The sequence below is a fragment of the Hypanus sabinus genome, chromosome 2 (assembly GCF_030144855.1).
Source record: "Hypanus sabinus isolate sHypSab1 chromosome 2, sHypSab1.hap1, whole genome shotgun sequence".
Classification (NCBI taxonomy): domain Eukaryota; kingdom Metazoa; phylum Chordata; class Chondrichthyes; order Myliobatiformes; family Dasyatidae; genus Hypanus; species Hypanus sabinus.
This window is the reverse complement of record NC_082707.1, coordinates 64,516,472-64,541,703: the sequence shown is the minus strand read 5'-3', so window position 1 is coordinate 64,541,703 and position 25,232 is coordinate 64,516,472. Positions and strand designations below refer to the sequence as shown.

The following is a 25,232-nucleotide window of genomic DNA, read 5'->3' as shown; positions in this document are numbered from 1 at the left end:
GTGAAGTCAGTTCCAACCAATTGAGCATATGTGACCAACAGTGAGATCCAATGGGAAAGAAGATGGTTCTAAAATGTTTCCTGGAGAGTGAAGGGTCTGTAGAAGTTACAGAAAGAGTCATGGTTATCTGCTGCAACCAAGGAAGCTTCCAGTTTGTGACGACTGCTGGTATCACTGAATCCCAGACTTCCAAGGCTGAGAGAGTAGAACCATCCCAGTGCAACAGCTTTTTCATTTTTAAAAGCAATCCCGCACAGGTTTCGCCGTCATGTTCAGATATGACAATGCACTGCCGTATCTTTCTGATAGATTGTAAATTAACAAATTAGTGCAGATACCTAATGTAGACAATGGACAGCCTTCATTTAATGATTTCAATGATTGCATCTTCATTTTCATTGTAACAATCAAGATGATTGTTGATACTTTCAAATTCTTCATAACTCCTAACTTATTGAAATAGTGAAATCATTTTATTTTCATTTCCAGCCATTTCTGGCATCTCCAAGCCTGAATGCTTGAAGCTGTAGTGAGCAAACAGTTCTCAATTGTTTCACTGCTTATTTCTCACCAAAAATCAGTGACAAAAATCAATCCTCTTTGAACATACACACCCAGCTAACACGATTTTTAAAAACCGTTCACTCTAAACACAGTGTAGTGTCTGACAGCCACATAAGTTCAAGCAACTGATGCTAGTTAGAATCTATTCAGCAAGACTCCTCTCCCAGTTAAGTGCTCAGTATCCAAGATCATTGAGGAGAATCACAACTATTTTCTTGATCAGTTTTTCAACTTTTAAGAGTTGTCCCAAACAAGCAGCTGCCCTGATTAACTGACGGACCAATTATCTGGAATCCTCTGTATATGTTTAGAAAAAACAATTCACTCTTAACAAATTATAGCTAAATCTTCATTGCTCAAGGCACGATTTTCTAGCCCCTTCCCATACCCCTTGACTCCCTGGCATGTGTGCTTTGTGGCTCCCCAGCGCTTAAACTCGTATCAGTCTTTGGTCGTAAGGAGATGAATTTTAAGGTTGTATATGGTATGCTTACTTTGATAATAAATGTACTTCAAACTTTAAGAATAGAACAGTAGAGTGGTGCAAAGATTGTAGTCCAATCTATCGTACAGAAAAATATTAAAATGACAGTGTTAGAATAACCAAGAGAGTTGGTGTTAAGAGTACAAAAGCATTGCTCCACTCCAGGGTGGGGCTGTAAAAGTGGTGTTTGATTTGGGAGTCTGATAGTTGTGGGGCGGGGTGGGGGGGAAGGCCTCCTGAGACATTACAACATTCCATGCTTAGGAGCATCAGTAAAAAGAAATATCAGTGTTGTGTTTTTTTAGGTTATTGTTGCATCTGGAGCCCTGGTGAATGCTTTTTGGCTAATGGAACTTGGAAGGTTTGTGTTTGGGTAAGTTGATGTTTGTTTCTTTGCCAAACATGTGTTGGTCAATATGAATTCCTTGGTTCCTTATAATCATGGCAACAATTATTCTATTGTATATTATTAAGGTTGGCATAAATATATTTATTTAGAAACATTGAAAACCTACAGCACATTACAGTCCATCTGGCTCACAAAGTTGACCCAAACATATCCCTACCTTAGAAATTATTAGTTACCCATTGCCCTCTTTTTTTCTAAGCTCCATGTACCTATCCAAAATCTCTTAAAAGACCCTATTGCATCTGCCTCCACCACCTTTGCCGGCAGCCCATTCCACGCACTTTCTGTTTTTTTTAAAAAAATTTACCCCTAACATCTCCTCTATACCTACTCCCCAGCACCTTAAACCTGTGCCCTCTTGTGGCAGCCATTTCAGCCCTGGGAAAAAGCATCTGACTGTCCTCTTGTGGAAGCCATTTCAGCCCTGGGAAAAAGCATCTGACTGTCCACATGATCAGTGCCTCTCATCCTGTACACCTTTATCAGGTCACCTCTCATCCTCCGTCGCACCAAGGAGAAAAGGTCAATTTCACGCAACCTATTCTCATAAGACATGCTTGCCAATCCAGGCAACCTCTGCACCCTTTCTATGGTTTCCACATCCTTCCTGTAGTGAGGTGACCAGAACTGAGCACAGTACTCCAAGTGGGGTCTGACCAGGGTCCTATATAGCTGCAACATTACCTCTCAGCTCTTAAACTCAATCCCACGGTTGATGAAGGCCAATGGACCGTATGCCGCCTTAACCACAGAGTCAAGCTAGGCTGCTGCTTTGAACGTCCTATGGACTCTGATCCCAAGATCCCTCTGATCCTCCACTGCTAAGAGTCTTACCATTAATACTATATTCTTCCATCATATTTGACCTACCAAGATGAACCACTTCACACTTATCTGGGTTGAACTCCATCTGCCACTTCTCAGACCAGTTTTGCATCCTATCAATGTCCTGCTGTTACCTCTGACAGCCCTCTAAACTATCCACAACACCCCCAACCTTTGTGTCATCAGCAAACTTACTAACCCATCCCTCCACTTCCTCATCCAGGTCATTTATAAAAATCACAAAGATTAGGTGTCCCAGAACAGATTCCTGAGGCACACCACTGGTCACCAACTTGCATGCAAAATATGACCTGTCTGCAACCACTGTTTGCCTTCTGTGGGCAAGCCAGTTCTGGATCCTTACTTTTTCAATAAGCCTTGCTTGGGGTACCTTATCAAATGCCTTGTAGAAATCCATATGCACTACATCTACTGCTCTACCTTCATCAATGTGTTTATTCACATCCTCAAAAAATTCAATCAAGCTCGTAAGGCACGACCTGTCTTTGACAAAGCCATGCTGACTGTTCCTAATCACATTATGCCTCTCCAAATGTTCATAAATCCTGCCTCTCAGGATCTTCTCCATCAACTTACCAACCACTGAAGTAAGACTCACTAGTCTATAATTTCCTGGGCTATTTCTACTTCCTTTCTTGAATAAGGAAACAACATTCGCAACCCTCCGGAACCTCTCCCGACCCCGTTGATGATGCAGAGATCATCGCCAGAGGCTCAGTAATTTCATCCCTCGCCTCCCACTGTAGCTTGGGGTACATCGCATCTGGTTCCGGTGACTTATTCAACTTGATGCTTTCCAAAAGCTCCAGCACATCCTCTTTCCTAATATCTACATGCTCAAGCTTTTCAGTCCACTGCAAGTCCTCCCTATAATCGCCAAGATCCTTTTCTGCAGTGAATACTGGTAAAGTATTCATTAAGTACCTCTGCTGTTTCTTCCAGTTCCATACACACTGTCACACTTGATGAGTCCTATTCTTTCACGTTTTATCCTCTTGTTCTTCACATACTTGTAGTATGCCTTGGGGTTTCCTTAATCCTGCCTGGCAAGGCCTTCTCATGGTCCTTTCTGGCTCTCCTAATTTCCTTCTTAAGCTCCTTCCTGTTAGCCTTATAATCTTCTAGATCTCTAACATTACCTAGCTCTCTGAACCGTTTGTAAGCTTTTCTTCTTGACTAGATTTATTACAGCCTTTATACACCATGGTTCCTGTACCCTACCATAACTTCTCTGTCTCATTGGAATGTACCTATGCAGAACTCCACACAAATATCCCCTGAATATTTGCCACATTTCTTCTGAACTTTTCCCTGATAACATCTGTTTCCAATTTAAGCCTCCAATTTCCTGCCTGATAGCCTCATAATTCCCCTTACTCCAATTAAACGCTTTTCTAACTATCTGTTTCTATCTCTCGCCAATGCTTTCGTAAAGGAGATAGAATTGTGATCACCATCTCCAAAATGCTCTCCCACTGAGAGATCTGATACCTGACCATGTTCATTTCCCAATACCATATCAAGTACAGCCTCTCCTCTTGTAGGCTTATCTACATATTGTGTCAAGAAACCTTCCTGAACACACCTAACAAACTTCTCCCCATCTAAACCCCTTCCTCTAGGGAGATGCCAATTGATATTTGGGAAATTAAAATCTCCCACCATGACAACGCTGTTATTACAGGATTTGTTTCCCTGTCTGCTCCTTGATATCCCTGTTACTGTTGGGCGGCCTATATATAAAAAGAAAACACCCGGAAGATTTATTGACCCCTTCCTGTTCCTAACCTCCACCCACAGAGACTCTGTAGACAATCCCTCATGACATCCACCTTTTCTGCAGCTGTGACACTATCTCTGATCAACAGTGCCACACCCCCAACTCTTTTGCCTCCCTCCCTGTCCTTTCTGAAACATCTAAAACCCAGGACTTGAAGTAACCATTCCTGTCCCTGAGCTATCCAAGTCTCTGTAATGGCCACTACATCATATCTCCTAGTACTGATCCAAGCTCTAAGCTCATCCACTTTGTTCATGATGCTTCTTGTATTAAAATAGGCAGAAATCAGATGTTGGACTGAACTTATCCCTTCTCTATCACCTACCTACCCTCCCTCTCGCACGCTCTACAAGCTTTCTCTATTTGTGAGCCAACCACTTCTTCCCCAGTTTCTTCAGTTCAGTTTCCACCACCCCCCCCCCCCCAACAATTCTAGCTTAAACTCTCCCCAGCAACCTCAGCAAACCTCCCTGCCAGGATATTGGTCCCCCTGGGATTCAAGTGCAACCTTTCCTTTTTGTACAGGTCACACCTGCCCCAAACGAGGTCCCAATGATTCAGAAATCTGAATCCCTGCCACCTGCTCCAATCCCTCAGCCACGTATTTATCCTCCACCTCATTCTATTCCTATACTCACTGTCACATGACACAGGCAGTAATCCTGAGATTACTACCTTTGCGGTCCTGCTTCTCGACTTCCTTCTTAACCCCCTGTAGTCTGTTTTCAGGACCTCTTCCCTTTTCCTACCTATGTCATTGGTACCAATATGTACCACGATCTCTGGCTGTTCTCCCTCCCACTGCAGGATATCGTGGACACGATCTGAAACATCCTGAACCCTGGCACCTGGGAGGCAAACTACCATCGGAGTTTCTTTCCTGCATCCACATAATCGCCTCTCTGATCTCCTAACTATTAGAGTCCCCTATCACTACTTCCTTCATCTTCCTTTCCCACCCTTCTGAGCCACAGGGCAGGACTCTGTGCCAGAGGCATGGCTACTATTGCTTCTCCCAGGTAGGCTGTCTCTTCCCCCCCCCCCCCCCCAAACAGTATTCAAACAGGGGTACTTATTATTCAGGGGGACAGCCACAGGGTTCTCTCTAGTACCTGGCTCTTCCCCTTCCCTCTCTTGACCATTACTCACTGTCTGTCTCCCGTGGCCCCGGTGTGACCACCTGCATCTAACTCCTTCCTATCACCTCTTTGCTCTCCCCGACCAGATGAAGGTTATTGAACTGCAACTCCAGTTCCCTAATGCGGTCCCTTAGGGGCTGCAGCTATGGCTGTCTGGGAGGCTGGGAGACTCCAGAACTTCCCACATCTGACACCAAGCACAGATCACTGGCCTCACACACATACTGCCTTTCCACGATTAACACAGGTAAACCTACCTCGCCTTGTCCTGTTACCGCCTAAGCCCATTGAGCCAAAGCCCTATAACTCTGCTGCCCTCTCACTCCACTGCCCGCTGGATATGGTGGTTTTCTTTTTAAACTTTTCCCACACTACTGGTTGACATCATGCGCCTGCGCAGTCTTGCCTCTCTTTACCCTGAGTAGTAAATTGCCTTCGCCCTGGGAACCCTTAGCCGTTCCATTTGCAGCCGCCTTGCTTCGAATCTTGCTGTGAAGATATTTGGTACTTTACATGAAAGTAACTGATTAGAACATCTACAGGCATAGTGGTGGAAACATGTGATAGTGGTGTTTACAGGTTGAATATGGATTCATATGCAGGCAGAAGAAATGTTGTTAAATTTAACATTTATGTACAGCATTGACATTACGACTTGAAGCGGCTGTTCTTGTGCTGTAGTGTTCTCTATTCTATGTTCCACACATACTAAGCCTAAAGGATCCAAAAGGAATGAAAAGACATCTCTTCTTAACATGTTGGTTATTGTTTTAAAGTTCATTGTCCTAATGTTGGAGAAATGTGTAGCATCAAATCAGAATTAGCACAGTTTTTTATTGTTTGTAAGAATTGACCACATAATTTGAGTATTTAGAACTTTTTCTGTTGTTTCACTTTTCTATCATCTGATTTTGGTTTACAGTTAATGGTTATAAAATTTGTTTAAATGTCTTCATTGGTATATCCAGGGATTTAAAAAAAAATTATGCTGAATGCATGTTGACAATGTTTTCTTTGTTGATGATCTGTGTGGTTACATTTAAAAAAAACACACAAAACAAGGACAATCAGAACTTCCTTTTGTGTAGTGCATTTTCTACAAGCAGATACCTCAAGGTATTTTAAAGGGTCACCATCAGATAAACCTAACCTGGAACTAAGTTAGAATTCAAGTGAAGGGTCTCAAACAAGGGAAGAGGCAGTGGGAATTGTACACTGACATGAACCTACAATGAGGTTGTGACTTTATCTGTGCCATCTCTGAGACAATGTTTCCATCTCTAATATTGCTTAACTCCAACTTTGCCAAAACTGTGTTGCTGAAGTGAACTTGTCTTTGCTGTCCTGAAACCTCAACAACCAACAACTCCAGCTGTCTTTATCCACTCTGCATAGAAACGTCATCCAAAGCTTTGTTTACTGATCCTAACTTGCGTCAACTCCTAGTCACCCATTTTTCCTGTATTTGCTGACCTGCATTGATTCTTGGTTGATGTTTACTTTCATTTTAAAATTATCATTTTTGTTTTAAGATACTTTAATGACCTTGCCCTTGACCTCTCCCTCTTAGCTCCACATGAGCAAATATGAATATAAGTTACCACTTCTTGTTCTACTTCATCTGGTCTGTAATACTGTTGTTGCAAAACTGGAGTGTTTAGCTTTGGCTGTCATGCCCTAAGTTCTGGAATTCCTTCTCAAACACTTTTGGCTTCCTACCTCTCTGTATCCTATAAGATATGCGTGCACACCTATTTCCCTGACTATTTTGTTACCTGCTGTAGTGTCACTGTCAAATTTTGTTTATTTATATTCACATAAAATGCCTTTGATGTTTCATTCCATTAAAGTCTCCACTAAAATATACGTTGTACCTGTACTGAAATCATCTATCCAACTAACTTTTATTTTCTTTGCGTTAGCCTTGATCCTATACTTTTTACAAGTTTACTTCAGAGATTAAGGTGGACTAATTGCCAGACCTCAGAGATATGAATTAGAATTCCACCTCAGCAGCTGAAAAACCTAACCTGGAATAAACAACTGTCTCATTAATAATCACGAATATAGTAGAATGTCACAAAACATCAGACTCACTAATGTCTTCAGAAGGAAGTCTGCAATCCCCACCCAGTCTGACATAGAAGTAACTTTCATCCTTCAAATGTTGACTTGTGATTGCCTCCTTGGTTCAGGGGTAAATAAGGATGCACAATAAATACTGAATTTCCCAACAATGTTTGCATTGTGAACACAAGAAATTTTAAAAAAAGGCACATCTTTTGAATACAACCCTTTGATTATATTCACCTATTCTCTCATCTCAGGTTATCATGCTGATACTGGAGCAAGGTTTCACCATTCAGTCTTCAACAAATCTGCTTTTGTATTTCATGCTTGACCACAGTCCTTGCAATTAAAGCCCACAATTCCAATCATCTCACTTTCATACTTAAATATGCTGCCGTTTCCCACATTCGTATCTGTTTCCTTAACTCCATTTTGAATTTTTCAGACAGCACCAATATTGCAAGTGACTGTGAGCATAGTGAACTTTTTTCTTTCAAGCTTAGGACATCAGCTTTTGTATATGATCAACCGTTGCCTCTCTACTGTCCAGCCAAATGGAAATGATCTTGCCTGGTTTCTAGATATTCAGGGGATCCGAGTTTATGGAGAAACAAGAAACTGGCACTAACGTTGAAGATCAGTCACAGGTTTCATTAATGATAGATCAGACTCAAAGGGCTTATCTTGAAATGTAATTAACATGCTTCATGTGATTTTAATGTTTTCTTGCTATTCTTTTTGAACAGTTTTAATTTTTGCTGTTATTGAATTACTTGAAACTAATCTTAAAGTCTATCTTTGTGGTTATAACCTGTTTTTTTTTTAATCTACACTTACCCATCCATGGTAATTACATTCCAAACCTAGTGGGGAATTTCTTTCTCCTTGTTTTTTGCCAGCTTGCTTAACCTGTAACTAGTCCTGAATAGCTGCATTTTTTTTCTCTCTCACACACATCGAGGGGACACAATTCTTTTCCCTTATCTCTAAGTGATCCTTTTTTTCAATACTGTCTTGAGCTGTCTCAGGCAATTTCCATTTTAGCTCACCTTTGACCCTGCATAGAGCTTTAAGTCTGATATCAACTTAAAATAATCAATGCACTTCCACCTTAGTTAATTGGAGTTAAGTATTTTATGTAACTTCTTGCTGTCATGTTTTGGTTGTCTTTTATTTTTATTGTGTTGGGCACTTGATTCTATAATGCTAAAGTTCTCTGAAAGTTTCAACTTGGATTGATCCAGCAATATTTAATGATGGTATTCTATGATTTTTCTAATTTTTCACTTCTTCCATTACAATGTGATTTTTTTTCATTCTGTAACCTATTTGAAAATTCAATAAAAAAAATTTTAAAAATGGTTTTTACCTGCATGTCAAAAGGAGTATCCACTTTGTTGTATTGGAGTTGGCATTATTTAATTAATGGCAGTGCAGCTTAATCACATTTCTTTTTCCTTCAACAGGATTGGTGGAGAGTCACTGGCAGTGGCACAAAATACATATGCAGTCAGCTGGTTTAAAGGCAAAGAACTGAACCTTGTGTTTGGGTTACAGCTGAGCATGGCTAGACTGGTATGATTGCATATTTTAGATCCAAAAATATAAAACAAAATCCCAAAGGGTTATCAAACTTTGATTTTGTTCATTAAGATGTCTGGAAATAAGCACCATTTTAACACACATCTGCAGTAAAGAACATCAGTGGAGCTAATCATAAATATAATTTTGTGCTAGGTTTCAGTAATCTTTTGATCTGTTTGTTTACACCAGTTAACTTTCAATGAGCATGTGACAGTGAAGCAATCTAGCATTCTTGAGATAGCAAACATAATGAGCATAAAACTGGGGAAAGGTGAATTGGATTAGGGAACGAACGGAATACTGTTGCCCTGTTTTAGTATGATTATTTTTCTTTTTGTTTAAATTAGTTTAATTCTACTCGCTGGAATTCTGTTGCCTTAGTACTGTAAGGTTAGAACCATATAACCATAGCACATTACAGCACAGAAACAGGCCATTTGGCCCTTCTCGGCTGTGCCGAACCATTTTTCTGCCTAGTCCCACTGACCTGCACCTGGACCATATCCCTCCATACACCTCTCATCATGTACCTGTCCGTTTTTCTTAACTGTTAAAAGTGAGCCCCCATTTACCACTTTACCTGGCAGCTCATTCCACATTCCCACCACTCTTTTTGTGAAGAAGCCCCCCCCCCCCCCCCCCCACTAATGTTCCCTTTAAACTTTTCCCCCTTCACCCTTAAACCATGTCCTCTGGGGTTTTTTCTCCCCTAGCCTCAGTGGAAAAAGCCTGCTTACATTCACTCTATACCCATCCTAATTTTATATACCTCTATCAAATCTCCCCTTATTCTTCTACGCTCCAGGGAGTAAAGTCCTAACCTATTCGACCTTTCTCTGTAACTCAGTTTCTCAAGGCTCGGCAACATCCTTGTAAACCTTCTCTGCACTCTTTCAACCGTAATAATATCCTTCCTGTAATTTGGTGACCAAAACTGCACACAGTATTCCAAATTCAGCCTCACCAATGCCTTATACACCCTTACCATAACATTCCAACTCTTATACTTAATACTTTGATTTATAAAGGCCAATGTACCAAAAGCTCTCTTTATGACCCTGTCTACCTGTGACGCAAATTTTAGGGAATTTTGTATCTGTATTCCCGGATCACTCTGTTCTACTGCACTCCTCAGTGCCCTACCATTTACCTTGTATGTTCTACCTTGGTTTGTCCTTTCAAAGTGCAATACCTCACTCTTGTCTGTATTAAACTCCATCTGCCATTTATCAGCCCATTTTTCCATCTGGTCCAAATCCCTCAGCAAGCTTTGAAAACTTTCCTCACTGTCCACTACACCTCCAATCTTTGTATCATCAGCAAATTTGCTGATCCAGTTTACCACATTATCATCCAGATCATTGATATAGATGACAAATAACAATGGATCCAGCACTGATCCCTGTGGCGCACCACTAGTCACAGGCCTCCACTCAGAGAAGCAATCCTCCACTGCCACTCTCTGGCTTCTCTTATTGAGCCAATGTCTAATCCAATTTACTACCTCACCATGTATACCTAGCGACTGAATCTTCCTAACTAAACTCCCATGCGGGACCTTGTCAAAGGCATTATTGAAGTTCATGTAGACAACATCCACTGCCTTCCCTTCATCCACTTTCCTGGTAACCTCCTGGAAAAACTCTTAGTAGATTTGTTAAACATGACCTACCATGCACAAAGCCGTGTTGACTCTCCCTAATAAGTCCCTGTCTATCCAAATACTTCTAGATCCTATCTCTTGGTACTCCTTCCAATAACTTACCTACTACCGATGTCAAACTTAACGGCCTATAATTTCCCGGCTTACTTTATGAGCCTTTTTTAAACAATGGAACAACACGAGCTATCCTCCAATCCTCCAGCACCTGACCCGTAGATACCGACATTTTAAATATATCTGCCAGGGTCCCTACAATTACAATACTAGTCTCATTCAAGGTCTGAGGGAATACCCTGATAGGTCCTGGGGATTTATCTACTCTGATTTGCCTCAAGATAGCAAGCACCTCCTCCTTTTCAGTCTGTATAGGTTCCATGACCTCACTACTTGTTTGCCTTATTTCCATTGACTCCATGCCAGTTTCCTTAGTAAATACAGATGCAAAAAAACCCATTTAAGATCTCCCCCATTTCTTTTGGTTTCGTACATAGCTAACCATTCTGATCTTCAAGAGGACCAATTTTTTCCTTTACTATCCTTTTACTCTTAATGTGCCTGTAGAAGCTCTTTGGATTACCCTTCACCTTGACTGCCAAAGCAACCTCATGTTTTCTATTAGCCCACCTGATTTCTTTCTTAAGTTTTTTTTTGCACTTTTTATACTCAAGCTGCGTTTCCTATACGTGTCATACACCTCTCTCTTCTTCTTTATCAGAGTTCCAATATCCCTTGAGAACCAAGGTTCCTTATTCTTAATCACTTTACCTTTAAACCTGTCAGGAACATACAAACTCTGCACTCAAATTTCTCCTTTGAAGGCCTCCCACTTACCAATCACATCCTTGCCAGAGAACAACCTGTCTCAATCCACGCTTTTTAGATCCTTTCTCATTTCTTCAAATTTGGCCTTCTACCAGTTTAAAACTTCAAGCCGAGGACCAGATCTATCTTTATCCATGATCAAGTTGAAACAAGTGGTGTTATGATCACTGGAACCAAAGTGTTCCTCTACACACACTTCCATCACCTGTTTCCTAATAGGAGAGCTCTCTAGTTGCATCCTCTCTAGTTGGTACCTCTATATATTGAATTAGAGAACTTTCCTGAAGCATTTTACAAACTCTAAGCCATCTAGACCTTTAACATTATGGGAGTCCCAATCAATATGTGGTCAATTATTATCCCCTACTATCACAACTTTATGTTTCCTGCAGTTTCTGCTCTCTCTCTCTGCAGATTTGCTCCTCTGATTCGCGCTGACTATTGGATGGTCTATAATACAACTCCATTAATGTGGTCATACCTTTCCTGTTTCTCAGCTCCACCCATATGGCCTCGGTAGACAAGCCCTCTAACCTATCCTGCCTGAGCACTGCTGTAACATTTTCCCTGACTAGCAATGCCACCACCCCCTACCCACCCTTCATCTCTCTGCCTCTATCACATCTGAAACATTGGAACCCTGGAACATTAAGCTGCCAGTCCTGCCCCTCCTGTAGCCAAGTTTCACTAATAGCTATAATGTCATAATTCCATGTGTCAATCCACGCCCTCAGCTCATTAGCCTTCCCCACAATACTCCTTGCATCGAAATAGACACACCTCAGAAGATTATTACCACCACACACAACCCTTCTATTTCTGACTTTGCATGAACTTTTAACATAATTTCTTTTCACTGTTGTTCCCATCCCCCTGCAAATCTAGTTTATACCCTCCCCAATACCACTTACAAAGCTCCCTGCAAGGATATCGGTCCCCTTGTAGTTCAGGTGTAACCCATCTCACTTGTACAGATCCCACCTAGCCCAGGAGGTGCCTGAGTGAAATGATCCTGAAATCTGAAACCCTGCCCCCCTACACTAGTTCCTCAGTCAGGTATTCATCCTCCAGAGCATCCTACACTTCCCTCACTGGCACGTAGCACAGGTAGCAATCCTGAGATTACTACCCTCGAGGTTCTGCTTTTTAACTTCCTGCCAAGCTCTCTGTACTCACTCTTCAGGACTTCCTCACTCTTTCTTCCTACGTCATTGGTACCAGTGTGTACCATGACATCTGGTTGTTCACCCTCCCATTTCAGAATGCTGTGCACACGATCAGAGACATCCCTGACCCTGACACCTGGAAGGCAATAAATCATCCGGGAGTCTCTGTCATGACCACAGAACCTCCTGTCTGTACCTCTAACTGTCGAGTTCCCTATCAGTACCGCTCTCCTCTTCTTCCACCCTCCCTTCTGCACTGCAGAACCAGACTCAGTGCCAGAGATCTGGCTGCCACAGCTTGTCCCAGGTAAGTCATCCGCCCCCCCCCCCCCCCCCCAACAGTATCCAAATTGGTGTACTTGTTGTTGAGGGAAATGGCCATAGGGGAATCCTGCTCTGCCTGCCCTTTCCCCTTCCCTCACCTGACGGTAACCCAATTACCTGTGCCCTGCTCCTTTGATGTAGCTACCTCCCTGAGACTACTATCTGTAAGCTCCTCATTCTCCCGAACGATCCGGATGTCATCCAGCTCCTACTCCAGTTGCCTAACGTGGTTTGTTAGGAGCTGCAGCTGGATGCACTTGCAGGTGTTGTTGTCAGGGACACTGGAGGTCTCTCTGACTTCCCACATCCTGCAAGAGGAGCATTCCAACGTCCTGCCTGGCATTCTCTGTACTCTAAACAAAACCTCTGCCTGTTCACACCGAAGCCTGCTGATCCAAAGCCATCCCACTCTGCTCCCTCTCTCTCCGCTGCCCGCTGTATATGGTGGTCTTTTTTTTAAACCTTTGGCGCTCTACGTCATGTGCCTTCACCGTCTAGCCTCTTTTCCCCGAACAGTGTGTTTTTAAAAAAAAAGACTTCTCTCTGAGATTCCTTCACTCTCAGCCTCTTGTTTTGATTTAAAAAAGGTTTGGGAGCATAGTAAAGTTTATGTTCCTATTTTTCTTAAAAGATGTGTTTGTACATTCAGAACCCCATCTAATCAGACTCCAGATTCAGTGTTCACCTCCAGCTTGATAATTCTTTCAATTAACATTTGCTGTTCAGTTAAGAATTTGACTCTTAATATCTGGTCATGTCTTTTATTCAATCGGCAATTTTTTTTTAAATTTCTGTTTAGTTTTCCATTGCATGCTTTGTTCAAAAGTCCTAAAGGCCCAATGATTCCTTCGGAATTTCACAATTACCGTGCTTTGACTGGCTAGCTCTTGTTTTCTGAACTTTCAGTACCTGGGATGTTTGCATAATACGGAACAAATATAGGTACATAGCTTGTAATGTGATCTAGTGGAGAAATAGATTAGACAAATTCTTTTAACTTCTCAGTTGATTAGTTTGTGTAAATGGCATGAATTTATTTTGTTGACTGCATTTGTTATGCAGGTCAATCATCAAATCTATGCAGCTTAATTTTAGTTTGTCATTTATGTTCTGTTCATGAAGGAAATATTTTATTTTACCTTAATGCAATATTTAGTATTTTTAACTTGTCTGCATTAAATATCATCTATTACTTTCCCCTCATAAGTAGTTCTTGCAGATTCTTAGCTGCCTTGTAATTCTACTGCTCTTAATTAATTTCAGGTTGACAGAGTGTAAGAAGCATACCAATTTTATTTTATTCTCAAAGGAATGGAAAACTCAAAGTGCCAGTTTAAAGTCTATTCAGATGTCTCTTTTTTAAAAAAAACTGGAAATTAATTTATATAAGTCTATCTTTAAAGTGTTGCCATCGCTTTGACATCATAGAGCGGTTCTCAAGAATTTTTTCATAGAGATAGATGCAAGTGAAGCACATTGAGTAATCGTTTTATTTTATTGGAACTTTTTATTTTAAGAAATATAAACTAGGTCTAAGACCATAAAGTTTAACCTTTGCCTTTTTACAGGGCAGTACTGTGAACATGAACATTATGGGATGGATCTATTCCCAAATAGCAATGATGGTCGGCTATACAGGCTACAAGACTCTTGGTATAAGTCTCATGATAGGTGCGTACCTCATTTTTAATTAAATGATTTGACTGAGCAACATCCTGATTTGAATGTCAGTCATCACAATGAATACATCTTTGTTATTTTTCATATTTGTATTCTCTTGCAGTTCAGGTTTGAAGTTCAATTTTCAGTAATGATTGTTTCTCAATTATTATGCTAATTACCTGGCAGAGAAGTGAAAGCATTACTTGTTTGAGGGCCAATCATGGTTCATTTAGTAAGTCTGGCAAGAAAGATTCAGAAAGGAGATAGTTTCTAGGATTGTGATTTAGAATTTCACCTCTAACCTTTCAGTATAAAAATAACTTGTGTCTTTTGAAATAGTTGTTGTACTGAAATTGATTGATACTCGGTATTTGGATGTTTGAGCATATTAGTCATAATTCTTGTGTTATACCAGCATAAACCAAAGTGTTTCTTGACTTAATCATTTTACTCACTGGAGCATAAGTAAAATGGATTTGATATTTACAAGTAATCTTTAGTTTGCTGTTGTATGAAATTGTTTCTCTGCAACTAATATTTAAAAGTCAGTAAAATATAGAAAGGGTGAATGTGGCTCATTATGAGATTTGGATTTTGAAGTATATCATTACTGTATTGCACTAATTTGTCAGCATCCTCTAGATATTGTCAGTTTTCTTAAATTGTAATTTTAGATTTCACTTAATTTTTGGGGATCATTTAGATGCATACTAGAATGATGTTGGGCTTCAAATGAGTTTTAAACTAATTATTTACCTGCTGATTGTGGCAATTCATGTAAACATCCTTTGTCATAATTTGAAAAAGTATTGCTCTCCCAGACCAGTACTTTCCTGTCCTTTGGGATAAAATACCAGGAATTTTGTGCGAAGTATTTTTTTTAAGTGAGAAGGATGACCAATTAATCTCCATTAGGTTGTGGAATATGTTGGGTTTTTTTTATTCTTCAGTTTGTATTTTCAGAATCTTCTCTATTGAACAGTTTGAACATCATTTAACTGTATTTCTCTTTGTGCAGCTACCTCAACATGTGTTTTCTCCTTGTTGTGTGCTTTAATGATTGGTTACTTGGACAGAAGAGCTAAAAGGATTTTAAAAAAAGATCAAGGGAAAACAGGTGCGATCAAATCTTTATTGTTTTGGTAGAAGTAACAAAAACTGAATGTTTTAAACGTTCAACTTGGAAAGCCATAATGGAATAAATATCTAATTTGTGTACTTTGCAATTATCACTTGTAGTCCAGTTTCTCTCTTTATTGAAATGAGTGCTTTCTTTCAGTAGGTGGCTGATTAGATGTTGCAATTTTTTTCAAATTTAGCAAGTTAAGGAGGGGGGTGAAGGTCACACTAACTTTAAGATGGCTGCTAAAACAGTTGTTATAAGGCATTTTTAACATTGTGCCTTGTATACTTTAAATGCTTAAATGTTCAAAAGTTTAAGTATGAAATTTGTGTCTTAAGCATGTCGTTGGTAAGCATCTTTACTCAGCGAAGTTTGTGCTCCATTCACAACCATCAGAGTTTGATGAAGGCAAATTGTATATCAAGCTTCTGTTGTATTGTTATATTGCAGCATGAACAAAAGAAAGTGACTGGTCCATGATATGTAGGAAATCTGTTCTTCCTTCTCATTTTCGAGATTGGGAATACTCTTTATTAACATTTTTGATCATGTTCCTTCCTGCCCTGGTAACTTAGAGTGGAATTGTACTGGGATAGTTGTTACTGGATTGAGGGGCAGCAGTAGCAAGTAATGAGTTGGGTTACAAACTAAGTTCTGAAAAACAGGAATTTTGATAGTCTGTGTGCATTCCTGTTAATTGTGAATCTATTAAAATAATTGACACACCAAATGCTTTACAATTTTTCTCTTTCTAGGTGAAGTCATTAAACTGACGGATGTAAAAGATTTTCCACGAGCCCTCTGGCTTATATTTGTCATCTGTGTATGTTATTATGTGGCTGTATTTCCATTTATTGGACTTGGAAAGTAAGTGCATTTGTTGTAGTTGCTTAATGTGAAATGTTTTTTTTTAATTTTAGGGGCATTGATGTTTATTTTGAGAGGCAGGCATTGGAAAAGCATTTCAGTATATGGTATTTAATGTATTTATGTGATGTAGACATGTTAAATCTTCAGATGTCTGAGAGTAGGAATTTGGAAGATGCCATTTTGTGATAATTGCCATATCTTGAGTTCGAAAAACATTTCACCATGTTTTAAATCATGGAGGAAGAGCTCTGAAAGGAAAATAAATTCAAAGGCATGGACCTTTGACAGTTGTAAATGCTTTTCCAGATATCTCAAAATTTCAGTGTACTGTAGCCCAAGAGAAAGAAAATGACTGGACAAAAGAATGCCAATAGCGGGATGGTACCAACTAATCATTGACAAAGCAATGGAGGACTGTTGTACAGTTGCAAGAAGTTGTTTATGAATCCTTTCCAGTTATCTGGTTTTCTGCATTAATTACTCATAAAATGTGGTCCCATTTTCATCGAAGTCACAATAATAGATAAACACAATCTGTGGAAATTAATAACACATAAACAATTGTACTTGTCAATACAGAGTACACCATTTAAACAATCACTGTCTAGGTTCAAACAAGTTTGTGAACTTCTGGCGTAAAGCCTTCTACAAAAGGTATTTGGAATCAGGTGTTCCAGTGAAAGAGGTGAGAGTGGAGGTGTGGTTGTCGAGATGCCCTGCCCTATAAAAAAAGACACGCAGTGTGGTTACTGATGAAACCTGCCCTTCTCAAGAAAGATCTGCTTATGTGCACCATGCCTTGATCAAACCAGTTAGAGGACCTTTGAAGAAGAATTGTAGAGATGCATGAAGCTGGAAAAGGCTACAAAGACCTGAGTAAGTCCACAGTAAGAGAAATTCCCTACAAATGGAGGGAATATAGTACTGTTGCTTCTCTCCTTAGATAACACCAAGAGCACAACATGCAATGCTGAAGGAGGCGAAAAAAGAACCCAAATGTAACAGCAGAACACTTACAGAAATCTCTAGAACTTGTTAAAGTCTCTATTCATGTATCCACAATAAGAAAAACACTAAGAATGGTGTTAATGGAAGGACACTATAGAGCAAACTACTGCTCTCCGAAAAAAAAACATTGCTGCATGTCTCAAGTTTGCAAATATCACCCACCTGTTCCACAACACCTTTGAGACAACGTTCTGTGGACAGATGATCAAAAGCTGAACTTTTTAGCAGAAATGCACACTGCTATGTTTGGAGGGAAAAGGGCAAAACACACAAACAACAGTACTTGTCCCAACTGTGAAGAATGGTGGAAGGAGCATCATGGTTTGGGGCTGCTTTGCTACCTCAGGGCCTGGACAGCTTGCAGTTGTTGAGAGAACAATGGATTCAAAACTGTAAAAAGACTTTTTTTATAAGTAAATGTCAGGGTAGCGGTCCATCTCCTGAAGCTGAATGGAAGTTGGATGATGCAACAAGACAATGATCCAAAACACAAGAGTAAATCAACAAAAGAATGATTTAAAAAGGAGAAAATTTTTGTTTTGGAATGGCCAAGTCAGAGTCCAGACATAAACCCAATTGAGGTGCTGTGGCATGACATGAAAAGGGTTGTTCATGTAAGTATCCCTGAAATATTGATGAACTGAAGCAGTTTTGATAGGGAAATGGTTTAAAATTCTGCCTTGTTGTTGTGCAAGTCTGCCCAGCAGCAACACAAACCATTTGGTGGAGGTTACTGCTCCTAAAAGAAGTTCTGGACTGTGAATGATTAAACATTGTGTTCAATAAAGACATGAAAAGTACTATTGTTTGTGTGTTATTAGTTTAGGCAGATTGTGTTCCTCCATTACTGTGATTAGAGAAAGATCAGCTCTCACATTTTATGAGTAATTAATGCAGAAAACCAGATAATTGCAAAGGGTTCACAAATTTTTTCTTCTATGTAATAGTCATTTTGCAAGTTGGGTAGTAGAAAAATTATGTTGTTCTTATACAGGTATGCATACACAGAAGACAACTCAATTTTAGTCTCAAAAGGGAAATCATGAGCTGAGGTGGTTCTTGATTGGAAAGAGGAAAGATAACATAATAAGCTGTGCTTTGCTGGGGAAGGTGTGCAATGTTTAATTATTTTCTGAATTATTCATCTTTTTAAAAAAATTCCCATATGACATGCTTGAATTACAAAAATGAATGAGATGAATTAGTCAATTGAGCTATGGAAGATTGTCATGAGAAAGAAACAAATTATTTTCAAATAAAGTTGTTGGCACTTAATGAAAATGGCAGACATCCCATGCCTGCTTTTCAAGCAATGATATCAATGAAGTTATTTGTAGTTCAAAGAGGAAGAGCCAATGAATTTAAAGTAATAGATGACTTATAAGGTTATATTTGGAGATGGAAATACTGTAAATGTGTGCTCAGAGAAGTGGATCTAATCTTGATAATTTCCTAAAGCTATTTTCCTAAATTCTTGTACAACCTAAGTTGAGCAGCATTTGATGGAGTACAGCAAAACTCTGACAATCGTGACAAATTTAAGACTTCTGTATCAGTGTAGTAAATTTTCCAGACCACAGACATTTTTTTCTAGTTTTAGATTTTAATTGTTTCTATCTGCCTTCTATCAGGACAATCGAGGAAAAAAAACAGGCACTTGTGATTTGAAAACTTTGAAAGCATCTATTTGAATTTAAATAATATCCAGCCATTATCAAAGGCAAAAATGATTTTATCAGATGCACAAGTGCATGCAGTGTATACACAGGTACAGCAGCAGCATATAGGCAATATAAAACAATTAAACATAAATTATACAGTTTTTAAATGGAATAACAATTTAAATAAAGTCCATTCTAGTGCAAAGTTATCAAATTGTTAATAGTGTTGCTAAACTGTAGTGATTAGCGTTTAATATTTGGTTCAAGAACAGATTAATTGAGGGAAGTAGCTGTTCTTGAACCTGGTGGTGTGGGCTTCAGGATTCTGTATCTCTTGCCAAATGGTAGCTGCGAAAAGATGGCATTGACTGGATGATAGGGATGTTAGATGCCTTCTTGAGGGCAGTACCTCCTGTAGCTAGGACTGGTGGGCGTAAGGATCTGCCTGTGATATATTGGGCTGAGTCCACTACTCTCTGCAGCCTCTTAAATTCCTGCACATTCAAATTGCCATACCAGATTATGATGCAACCTGTCAGAGTACTTTCAACAGTTGTTCCTTTTAGCGCCTTATGGCACATTGGGTGGCACTTTTGTCTTTTCCGTAGCATTTCACTTTTCTTTACAAGGCAGAATTGCTCGCATGACTCTCAACCCAACATGGTGTAGTGCTGATATCATGACACCACTGGCCGGCTGCTTAAACAACATGCCTGTAGAAGTTAGTTTGAATGTTCCATGAGAAGCCAATAATATTTTTAACCTCCTAAGAAAGTGAAAATACTGGTCCGTTTTCCTTTGGTTTTATCTGTGTGCTGGGCCCAAGACAGCTTCTGACTTTCTCCACCACCGATTCCCCAAGGTAGACTGGCACATGTTTATTTCTTCAATAAATGTGTATGATTAACATGCTACACACACAAAATGCTGGTGGAACGCAGCAGGCCAGGTAGCATCTGTAGGGAGAAGCGCTGTTGACGTTTCTCCCTATAGATGCTGCCTGGCCTGCTGCGTTCCACCAGCATTTTGTGTGCGTTGCTTGAATTTCTAGCATCTGCAGATTTCCTCGTGTTTGATGATTAACATGCATTTATTTATACTTTGTAGAGTGTTCTTCATTGAAAAATTCAACTTTTCTCTGAAAGAAGCCAGTTTAATTAACAGGTATTTTAGTTTTGATCAATTCTGGATTTGCTTATCAAGAAAATTGTTGGGATTAACAATTAAGGATTAGTGAGACAATTTACAGTATCTGTTTACATCATTTCAATTTAATACCTTTAAATGCTCTGTATTTGGTCATTTTAGTTATGAATTTATTTGTGTACTTAAGCAATTTGTGAGCGCTTCAGTTCTTTAAACATTTTATTTTGCAGTAGTATTGTCAGATCAGATATTTTGAATAACTTTAAAAGTACGTTACTGCATTGTAGTTAATTCAATAACAGTATGCTGGTAAATTGCACCTTGATTTATTGAGATAAATCCTATTGGAGCAGAGGATTGGAAAGCAAATTCTAAGAAATAATTTAAGAAACATTAAGCTATTTTCTAATATGTCAGTTTTGTTCATTGCAGATATGTTAGATTTTGTCCATTTTAGATGTTAGTTTAAAATGGCATGTGGGACATGGCATTTACCAGCCGAGACACACATTGCAGCTAGGCTGTTCACAATTGAAGTCAGGGAAAAGCATTGGGCAGCCATTGGCACAATGTAGAATGCTTTGAGGAAAGATGTGATAATACTTGGGGTGGTGCAGTAGATACAGATAAGTAAGCTGGAGAACTTTAAATTATGAACAGAGCTGAGCTGTGGTGGAATTCCCTACTTTTGTATGGTAGGTTGATTTAATTGAGATGTGTAAAACTCAGAAAAATGTAACTGAAACAGGAAGTATCTATTTCTTTTAGATAAGAAATCAGTAATTAGAGTGAGCTGACAGTAGGGTTATGGAATGTTGGAAACATAATTGGGGAAGAAAATGTAATTGGAGTCTATTAATGCCTAAATGTGGTGGGGACAGATCTTCCCATTCAAAAAGTATTGGCTATACTGTGACCCATTATGCTGAAGTTCAGGAGAAGAGGAATTAACCCAGGTATGTCCCTTTTTAGCTGGTATGGACAGTATAGGCCAGGTGGCTTCTGTACTGTAAAGGTGTCTGATTTCATGACATTAATCAAAAAGGAAAGTTGGCTATATGTCCTCTTTATCTGGTGGTGATGTATTGAATTTGATCACTGGTATTTTAAAATCTTGTTTTCTCAACATGAAGGTACAGTTGGCCCTCCTTATCGGCGGGGGAATGGTTCCAGAACCCCCCGTGGATACCAAAATTCACGTATTCTCAAGTCTCTTTTTTAACCTGTCTCAGTGCAGTGGTCTTTAGGATGCAGCGGAATCCCAGACTTTGTTTAACATGTCACCGTGTGGTGGACATTAGGACCTGGTGGCGCCGCTGTGTATCCGCAGTGTTTCTGTTCACGAAAATAATCATGATCGCGATTGAAAATAAGGTGGAAGTAATAAAGCGATCGGAAAGAGGTGAAACGCCATCGGTCATTGGAAAAGCGTTAGGCTACAGTTGGTCAACAATTGGAAAAATTTTAATGGGGAATGTGAAAGGCCCTGCCCCGATGAGAGCTACAATTATTACTAAGCAACACAGTGGTTAAATTATTGAAATACGTATGTTTCTTAAGTTTTTTATATGCATAGAAAGGTAAAATATGTACTATATACTAAGAAAAACTTTTGACTAACTGACGCTAAATAATACAGGATGTACCTGTTCCGACTTCAAATCTGACTTAAGGACGGACTGGGGAACAGAACTCATTCATAACCTGGGGACTGCCTGTACTTTTAAGTCATTTCTAGATTACTTATAATACCCAATACAATGTAAATGCTATGTAAGTAGTTGTTATACTGTATTGTTTCGGGAATGATGACAAGAAAAAATAGTCTGTGCATGCTCAAACAATGCTGGAGAGAGAACTTTTGGGTTTTCCCGATGCACGGTTTGTTCAATCCGCGCATACAGAATCCGTGGATAAGGAGGGCCGACTGTATAATGATATTTGTTAATTTGGATTAACAGATTCCCCTGTTGTGATTGTAGTGTTCATAAAGAGTAATGATTACAGGAAATGTTTGACCCCCAGTACTCTATGGGATATTCATCTCTTCGTCTTCTTTTCTAGTATTGTATACATTATCTCTGCTCCAGCTTCGCCTATCCTGGGAATCATGGTAGATAAAGTAGGGAAGAATATATTTTGGGTGATGTCTGCTGTTCTGATGACACTGGCTGCTCATATGATGTTAGCATTCACCTTCTGGAACCCTTGGATTGCCATGGTAAACATATTTTCAGTTAATACTTTAAGAAAACTCATTGAAAAGTAATGTAAATCCCATTCATTTTTTAAATCTGAATATCTTAAATTAATCTGCAACCATGTTTTAAGAAAAATTCTGTCTAGCAAGTGTATTGGTAAAACCTAATCGTGTACTTAAACACAAATCCTCCATGACGAATAGTTAACTTCATTCATAATGTCATTTAAGTACAGGTAAATGTGGACTTGTAATCTAAACTTTCCATCTGAACCTACCTGTTTTAAAAAAAGTTTAAATGGCGTTGAAGACAGAGTTCTTGTGCCTGTTATTCTACTGAGAATGAGTTGTTTGTTACCATTAAATGTTAATGGGTTTGGGGAAGTACTGGCCTCTAGAAAGCAGAGACCTGAACAAATAATTGAGGGATGCATGTTCCTAGTCCCATCACGCCAGCTGTGCAATCTCAATTGTTCTGTATAATGGAAATTTTTTAAAGGTTTTAAATTAGTCCACTCATGTCCTTCACTGCAAGAAATTTGGTGTTCTTGTCTGGTCTGTTACTGTGAAATTGGCTCTTAATTGATTTCTGAAATGAAATCAAAGTTATATCCTCTCCTTTGTATTAAAATAAACTGGGTGAAACTGGCGACAGCATCTGGCATTGATTTAGACAGCAGATTTGACCATTTTGGTCAAGCTGATTTCAAATTAAACTTTGGTATTGATAGGGAACAGAAAATTGCATCACAGTGTATTCTAATTTAATTTCTGAAAACGTGTTCATTAAGTTTTGTATTAGGGCCGCACAGTAGCTTAGTGGTTAGCACAATACTTTACTGCACAGTTGATCTGGGTTCATTTCCTGCCGCTGCCTGTAAGGAGTTTGTATGTTCTCGCCATTACCGTGTGGGTTTCCTCCATGTGTCTGGTTTTCTCCCACAGTCCAAAGATGTACCAGTTGGTAGGTTAATTAGTATTTGTATATTGTCCATGATTAGGCTCCGATTGAATCGGGGGATTGCAGTGCAGCATGGCTCATAGTACTGGAAAGGCCTATTCTGCGCTACATCTCAGTAATTTAAAAAAAAATAGATGTTTTACGGGAGTTGGCCCTGTTTCTACCCATCCACCACGTTCCTCAGGTTGGTAGATTTGATGCCTCCCTAATATATTTAAAACATCTGGATGACTTGTAGTTCAGTTTCTATGACCATCTCATTGGGTCAAAAATATTTTGACATATCTCACATTTGAACAGAAATTATTTTTTGATGCCAAATTTGGTTTTGAAGTTCTATATTCAAGTACAGATTAAAAGAAAACATGCTTTTAATTTCAGTGCCTACTGGGTATATCATATTCTTTGCTTGCCTGTGCACTCTGGCCTATGGTGGCATTCGTTGTTCCTGAACACCAACTGGGAACAGCTTATGGCTTGTAAGTAATAATACTTAAAAATTATTTCAATATGGCTGCAAATATTTACACGTTCAAGGCAGATAACATTGAGGGAAGAGACTTAAATATTTGTAAAAAAAAACAATTTAGAAAATGTGGTCCTCTGCATTCTAACAAAAGGAAGAAAAGAAATAGATCTTGCAAAAGGGAATTTGGGAAGATGGTTCAAATGTTGAAAGCAAGGCCTCTTGAGTCAGAATCACAGAATTATTTCTCCATGCCACATTCTAATGAGTGTCAAAATAGGAAGATAGAACAGGTAAGTGTGTGGTTCAGAAAGAACTTCATGTGTTTGATTAATTGGGATCCCTCCTAGGGTAGGGTTGACCTGCACAAGAAAGAATGGTTGTATCTGAACTGAAGGGGGACCAATATCCTTGTAGATTGGATTTCAACCTCTAAGGCGGGTTGGGACACAGTGACAGTGCAGCAGATGGAGTGTATTTGTATCAGTTTGTATTCCATTTTAAAATGGAACAGGCAAGTCCAGTAGGAATAGTAGGCATAGGAAGGGAAACAAAAGGACTTGTAGGTTTCACTGCACTTAATGTAATGCAAGCAGTTTCACAAGGTGAATGAACTGAGCGCATGTATCAGTGCAGGGATTTGATATTGTTACAGTCATAGAAGAGGAGGAGGAGGGAAGGGCTGGACAAGCAGCTCAGTGTTCTGCAGTATAGACATTTCAAGCATGATAGATGTGAAAAGGAGGAAGAAGTGTTGCGCTGTTAATTAGGGCAAGTATTGTGATAGTACTCGGGTTATCTTTGAGGCTTCCTCGAATGAGGTTACATAAGTGTAATAAGAAAGGGAAAGTCATTTTGGGTTTATTTGTTTATCCCAGTAGTGAACAACAATTTTAAAAAAGGTTATATAGGGTAATTTTCCCAAACTACAAGTATTGCCTTAGGAGGAATTTATAAAATGTATTTTGGGGTTTTCTGAAGTAGTATATTCTTACCTCGTTCAAGAGTTTTCCCCATTTTCTTAAGTTAGATGGATAGATAACTCCAGTCCCGGCATAGCTGTAGTTGATGGTTTCATTATTCGCCAACATGTTACGGTATGCAAGGAGCTGGTGTAAAAAGGCTACTTCTCAGTGTCCTAATGAAAGGCAGATACAAATATTGATTGAAATTCCTTCGACTTCTAGCTACTAAATGAAATGTACAAAGATATAAAGTGGCCAACCTGATGATGAAAACTAATTGTTCAACAACATGATAATGAGCAATTACAACAGCTGTGAA

General features: G+C 39.3%; 1 protein-coding gene across 3 annotated transcripts in view; it reads left to right on the top strand.

Annotated features, from left to right (window-relative positions):
- Nucleotides 1-25,232, top strand: part of mfsd1 (major facilitator superfamily domain containing 1) — a 64,363-nt gene that overhangs the window by 17,702 nt on the left and 21,429 nt on the right. For all 3 annotated transcript variants that reach the window (XM_059947398.1, XM_059947382.1, XM_059947387.1), the window contains 8 exons: nt 1,354-1,421; nt 8,759-8,867; nt 14,420-14,522; nt 15,532-15,630; nt 16,392-16,503; nt 20,283-20,339; nt 22,386-22,542; nt 23,864-23,961. In XM_059947398.1, the coding sequence (XP_059803381.1) occupies nt 1,354-1,421; nt 8,759-8,867; nt 14,420-14,522; nt 15,532-15,630; nt 16,392-16,503; nt 20,283-20,339; nt 22,386-22,542; nt 23,864-23,961 (803 nt within the window). The remainder of the gene's footprint in view (nt 1-1,353; nt 1,422-8,758; nt 8,868-14,419; nt 14,523-15,531; nt 15,631-16,391; nt 16,504-20,282; nt 20,340-22,385; nt 22,543-23,863; nt 23,962-25,232) is intronic.